General features: G+C 36.8%; 1 protein-coding gene across 1 annotated transcript; it reads right to left on the bottom strand.

Moving 5' to 3' along the window:
• Positions 1-585: 585 nt before the first annotated feature.
• Positions 586-5,915, bottom strand: LOC104472368 (GRB2-associated-binding protein 1-like). Its single transcript, XM_010088016.1, has 4 exons — positions 5,824-5,915; positions 5,353-5,476; positions 2,330-2,452; positions 586-2,081 (listed from the first exon to the last, which is right to left on the bottom strand). Exons 2-4 carry the CDS (start codon positions 5,458-5,460, stop codon positions 1,923-1,925), a joined length of 390 nt encoding a protein of 129 aa, XP_010086318.1. The 5' UTR covers positions 5,461-5,476; positions 5,824-5,915; the 3' UTR covers positions 586-1,922.
• Positions 5,916-6,115: the final 200 nt, after the last annotated feature.

Raw genomic sequence — 6,115 nt, 5'->3', positions numbered from 1 at the left:
CTTGGTGCAGAGGTTGAAATCAGAGATACCTTCTGAGAATTGTTTTAGCTGTACATTTTTTTTTTTGAGAGGTACTAAGAAGTAACCTACAATTTTGAAAAAGCGTGGTCGGTATCTCGGCACCTTCACACACACATTACCCTCGGTTTGCTGTTTCACAGGACAGAGCTTACACATCAAAACTGAACAACTTGATTTATTTAAAATTCACCTCAAAATGCATTGTGTTTAGTTTGGTTTTTTTTAAATGAACATTCAAAGCATCAAAAAATTACTAATTTAAAAATGAACCTTTGTTAATAAGATAATTTACATACCATAGGTTGTGGCTGTGAGGGGAGTGAAACAACCAATGGTTGATTAGGCACAGTACTAAGGCCAACATGCCAGAAAACAACACAGCTCTACGCTCAACTTTTAAATGATCTGGACAAAATAACACAATTGGGCAGGAAAATAAAACCAACCGCTTATGTGAGGGTGTTCATGTTAAAAAAAAAAAGTGTTAGTAAGTTTTCTATCTAGACCTAACTCATTCATGTATTTAAAGAACTCTATCTTCTTCCAAATAACAAACAGTATTTCTAAACCAAGGCAGATTATTATTTGGAACTGACATAGTAAAATAAAGGATCACAGTATACAGAGCTTAAAATCCTGTACCAGGGAAGAGCAACAAGTGGTTTACAAGGGGATCATTTAAGTATATTATCTAATTTTTAAAAACAGAGATATAAAATATCAGTTGCATAGGGATTTAAATATAAGGCCAAGCAGGAGATTAAAGTAAAATAGAGATTGTAAAAAGGGCACTATGGTGTCAAAACATAGTATTTCCATTTGAATTAATGTCTAATTCAAAAATCACAGTATTTTGCTAGTACTACAAACACTGAATGTCAAACTGTCCCATTAATCTTGAACTGAAAATTGACATTAGAACTTCTAAATAGTACAAAACTAAAGCTCATTGTCTAAACCTGATCAGTGTATTAGCACAATAGTGCTTTGGTACGTACCTGATTTATATACTCTACCTTCTGTAAATAATATAAAGGTTATTTCTTGTTAATAAGTGTGAGATCACAATATTACTGCATGCCATCAGTGGTTTGCAGGCTTACTTGATATTTAATTATTCAGTCTTTAAAAGTGTAAGATCCCACCCTGCAGAATCTTCACCTATTGAACACAGAACACTGCCATTAATAAAATACAATAGAAGTTCCACCACTAACAACTAACACATAAGCCAGGATTGTAGGTCTAAACCCAGTATAGCTCATTATTATTAACTCACAGCAATTTTTGTTAGGAAGGTAACCTGCAGACTTCCAAATAATCTTGCGTGTATTAAATATAAACAAGGATGTAACTAATGGTCGTCTCTTGGCATTTCAAGTAGATTATTCAATTATGAAAGTGTTTCTGCAAAATCAATTTTAAGTTGTTAAAATGAAGTTCAAATATTAATTTCTGTATCTACATGTAGCTTAATTCACCTAAAATTTTAAGGAATAGTAGTGTAAGGAAAAATTAAAAAAAAATTCTCCAGATGAATTAGGCGTTATGGTACACTAACTGGGAATACCTGAACCAACATTGTAACTGAAAAAGTGCATAAACATAGTAATACTACAAAATGTGTTAACTACAGAACAAAAGGTTTTCTGAAAGCTGAGCGATACTATTTTACATGTTATGTACAGGTTGCAATTTTTCCAGAGACCACAGAGCCAATTTATGATCTTAAAATTCCTTAGATATATTTGAAGTGTCCTTTGACTTCCATCCTATTCGGTCAAGAACCTATTCACACACCGGTGAATCAGGTACTGGTACAGTCGAACAACACAGCCATTGTGGTTCTGTAATTCTTCAAAATTAACTCCTTTCTGTTCTTTGAAGAAAAAGCAGTATTTTCATTTCACGCTTTTTGTAGGTGTTTCAGATTCTGTAGACTGCCTCCCATCAGTCCATGCCTCGCGCGTGCTCTTCAGTGCTAGTGTTTTCTGCTGGTCAACCACAACATAATCAACTCTCTCATCTGCCACACTGCTGCCTGAACCACTGCTCTTCTTCTGGGAAAAGCAAGAATGAAAAAACATATGTTAAAATAAATTAACAACAAAAAGTAAGTAGATGTCCCAAATAGATACAGAACAAGCACGGGTTGCTCTGAAAGGTCCAACACAGGCTCTCTGATTGACTACTTGACAAACGAGTTTGGGTGATCTTGCTGGAGGCTCCCCCCCTGTTCCCAGCAACTACTTGTGAAGAAATTTTTAACTCCTGACAGCAGAAATGCAAGAGCTGAAGATTTGCTTACCTTACGAGGTGGGGTAGATTTTCCCGAATCTAGGTCCAGATCTAAATATTCTACTTGTTTATCTCCTTTAGGTTTTACCATAGGGCTGCTTCCTCCATCAAGACTGTTGCTTCCAAACAAGTTCTGTAATTATAATATAAATAACTTCAGCTACAAACATACATGCTAGTGGTTCACATTATCAAATATACTTATTATAAGCTGCTGAAATATTAAAGGTTAAAGAACTGACTGAGATCTCTTGCAATCAGTAAAACCATACAAATTTTATTGACACTGTATAACAAGGGGATATATTTTAACTTGAAACTGGGACAGATTCAAAAGCCAATGGGAGGAAAAACACCCCAAACCAACCCCCAAGATTTAAGGTTGCCACCAAACCAATCTGTGCCTTCCACCTAACGTCCCTTTCATATCATGAGATAAAAATTGAGTGGGGTTTGTTCTTTTTAAATGAAGTTATGTTGCATCTCAAATTTACCATTACTTACTTACAAACTTTTTTATTTCCTTAAATTGCTTTTAAATACCTTACAAGAATTTCAGCCTTAGAATACTGGCAAAGCTTCAAATGAGCCTTTTACATCTCTTTCAAAAGCCATCATGATTAAGCTGAAAGTCAAAGGTATTTTCAACTGATAAGACCAAAAGATTAAAACTTTGGGAAATTTGTGTAGAGCTGCCTGAACTGAAGTTGCATTGTATATACCTAAATTTCAGTTAGCCCAGACTTGTACAACCTCACCTCCTCTGTCCTCTCCCAGCCTGATCCCTCCCTCTTAACAGGTGTTATAGGAACAGTACAATAGAAGGACTCTTCTCTAAAAGATAAAGAAAAAAAAGGAAGACAGAGGGCAGCAGTCAGCAAAAAATGAAGAGGAAGGCAGAAGGAAAGACAGAAGGGTAAGGCTGACAGCAACTTGAAAGAAAAAGCAGAATATTGCAGATTTTATTAAATAAAGCAGAAGTACAACATGTCCAAACAGGATGCTTCAAAGCTGATGACGGAAAAAGATGAAAACATATGGACTCCTTTCTAAGATGCAGTTGGAACAAGTAAAAATTTCCAAAGCATGTATGTAATTGGCACATTTTAAAGCAAAGGCCTTGACATATCTAAAAACGTCCAGGTTCTCTAGGAAATAAAATGTTTTATGGGTTAAAGGTTGATGGGCTGAGCTTTTTAAATTGAAGTTATCCATTATACCTGTATCATCCAACTCATTTAATATTAAGTGGTGACAAACACAAACAACTGAGACAAAGTTCATTTTTGTTGCCCAAGTTCTCTAAACAACTTTCTGCATATTTAACATACAAAAAACAGGTTCTGTATCAAAATTTCCAGCACAAATAAAAAGATATTACTCTTCAAGCAGAAAATAATCTGTTATTTAAAGCAAACTAGACAGGCAGAACATATGCATTAGAAAACAAAAACTTTAAATATACATAAATGAAAAAGAAAGAAAATCTGTAGAACAACCTTAAAGAATGAACGGTGCAAGGAAGCAGAAGATATTAAAGACAGGCTGCCTGAGCTGTGATATTAAACAGATGATCTTGGCACTGAAGTTAAACCCCTGAAACAGCACTGTAAAAATGAATGGAAATCCCCAATGTGAATTGGGACTCTGCTGCAGGCAGAGCTGTAAGGACAGGCGATTCCAAACCTTTGTGTAAACCGGGACATTTCTGGCATCCGTAAAGTGGGACCTTACCAATTACTTACCAATGCCTCTTGCAAGAGAAGGGCTGAGTTTTAACATCACCAGCTCCCCACTGCACTGCCAACAGGTCAGACATGGTACAAAACACAAGCCAGGATGCTCTGCAGGCTCATGAGCTTGCACCAAGTCCGAGCTACTGCAGAGAAGTCAGCAGGAGGGGGCTGGCGCAGGGGGACCTACGAGGCGGTACCCAGGGGCAGCAATGGTGAGCTGGAGGGGAGGGAGACTGGAGGAGACTGGGGAGGGTATCCAGAGCAGCAGGGGCTGGAGAAGCAAGCAGCACTGCAAGAGGAGAGTCTGGGGTGTAGTGAAATGGACTAGCACATGCCATATAAGGAGGCAGACAAACAGAACAAAAAAAGGTGCTAGACAAGCCCTTCCCAAAGAAGGTCTTTCATAATGCTTTAAAGATGAAACATGCGGCTGTATTCCCTGCTAAGAACTCAAGCAGTAAAGATGTGGTGAATGCACTGAACTACACTGAACAAAAGCTGGGCTAAAGATACAGGTTCTCCTCCAGTGCCTTAGGGGTATCCTGGACTACATTTCAGTTTAGGCCTAGGTCTGCTGATACTCGTTTACTTTAAAATACTATTATTGGTACTTTTTCTCATACCAACCTCCCCAACAAAAACCACAGCACACATCATTAACTTTTCCTAACCAGCATTTGACTTACTGCACTGCAAGCTAAATATCTGAAACTTTATTATCTGAGAAAATTCTCCCTCAAAGGGGATAAAAATATAGACCTTCAGTACACAAAGATGCCTTCTATCCTCTCTTTTGAAAGAAGCCTGATGAAAGGACACATAGCTCAGTTGTTATAGAACATAAAAAACAAATATCAATCCTCCTTTTTTTCCCCTGTTCCTTCCACATTTCTTGGAAGATGTCCTTTTAATAAAGGTTTTTAAGCTTGTCTCAGAGGTCCTAGGAGAGCTTATTTCCCTTGATGTTGTAATACTGAACTGGTGCGTAGCCCAGGACTAGCAATTACAGACAAGAGGAGACAGTTTCTAGGGAGGAGGGGGGAAAAAAACGCAGTCATGTATTGAACTGTTTTGTACAATAGATATGTATACTAACCATTCTTTTTATATATGATTACGCTCTTAACTTCCTCAGTAAAATCTTACCAAAATCAGTTTTTCTACAGAGATTTTTTAACTATTATTTTGATTTAGAAGTATAAAGGGAGATGATGTTGAGCAGAAGGATTTGTGTTTGCATGATTTAAAAGTAAGGACTGCACAGGAAGAGAGTAGTTAAGACGTAGATTTTACATACTGGGTCTTCAGTGGACTGATTTGGATTCATGGGTACATAATTCTCTTCACTGTCGTGCGAGTCACTGCTGGAAGTTGTGCTATGAACTGAATCCGGTCTGGGAGACATGGGAAACCTGGAGGAGCTAATTACCAGGAATTATTTTACAAACAATACATCTCGAATATCTTAAAGCTCCTGGTAAACAACAAAAATAAGCATATTAGAGCTGAAATTTTAATTCAAGTTTACTAGAGCGTCACATTTTCCGGTTATACACAGTCCTTTATATTTAATACTACAAATAAAAATTCATATGGACACACAGTTTGTTTCAATGCACACGTGCATACATACGCACACACACACTTCCAAAGGAAACCTCAATTTGTATTACACAGGCTAAAAATATAATACAGATGTACACAAGTTTATTAACACTCTAGTCAATTAAAACAATTAATCTGAATGAGGAAAAGCTGATAAACTTACTCTCGTGCAAAGCTTCTGGTGATAGGAGATCTAACCGGGGCTTGTAGTTCTTCCCATTCAGGCAGAGGTTTTATTTCTAGTGGAGCTGGCTTTGCTATATAAGAAACAGACAATCTTAAAGCACAGAACATTCCTACACAAACTTAAATTTAATAGCTTTCTAAAGCCTAAATACCAAAAAAAATAATATTTTTTTACCCAGAAAACACTAGTTAGGAAAAGACGACACAGTTCAGTTCTCAGAATACCATGATATATCAACTTATATTTTAAACTTTCCAGGTACTGAAAA

This window comes from Pterocles gutturalis, unplaced genomic scaffold, assembly GCF_000699245.1.
Source record: "Pterocles gutturalis isolate BGI_N339 unplaced genomic scaffold, ASM69924v1 scaffold48036, whole genome shotgun sequence".
NCBI classification, from domain to species: domain Eukaryota; kingdom Metazoa; phylum Chordata; class Aves; order Pterocliformes; family Pteroclidae; genus Pterocles; species Pterocles gutturalis.
Note: the sequence above shows the minus strand (reverse complement) of the source record. Positions and strands in the feature narration are given on the sequence as shown.

What these genes read in the sequence shown, in the direction of transcription:
- LOC104472368 (XM_010088016.1), bottom strand. Translation starts at nt 5,460, where the DNA reads ATGTCTCCCAGACCGGATTCAGTTCATAGCACAACTTCCAGCAGTGAC. An exon ending in ATCAGTCCACTGAAGACCCA is followed by an intron (nt 2,453 to 5,352) that starts GTATGTAAAATC and finishes TTATAATTACAG; the next exon opens with AACTTGTTTGGAAGCAACAG. An exon ending in AATCTACCCCACCTCGTAAG is followed by an intron (nt 2,082 to 2,329) that starts GTAAGCAAATCT and finishes TGCTTTTCCCAG; the next exon opens with AAGAAGAGCAGTGGTTCAGG.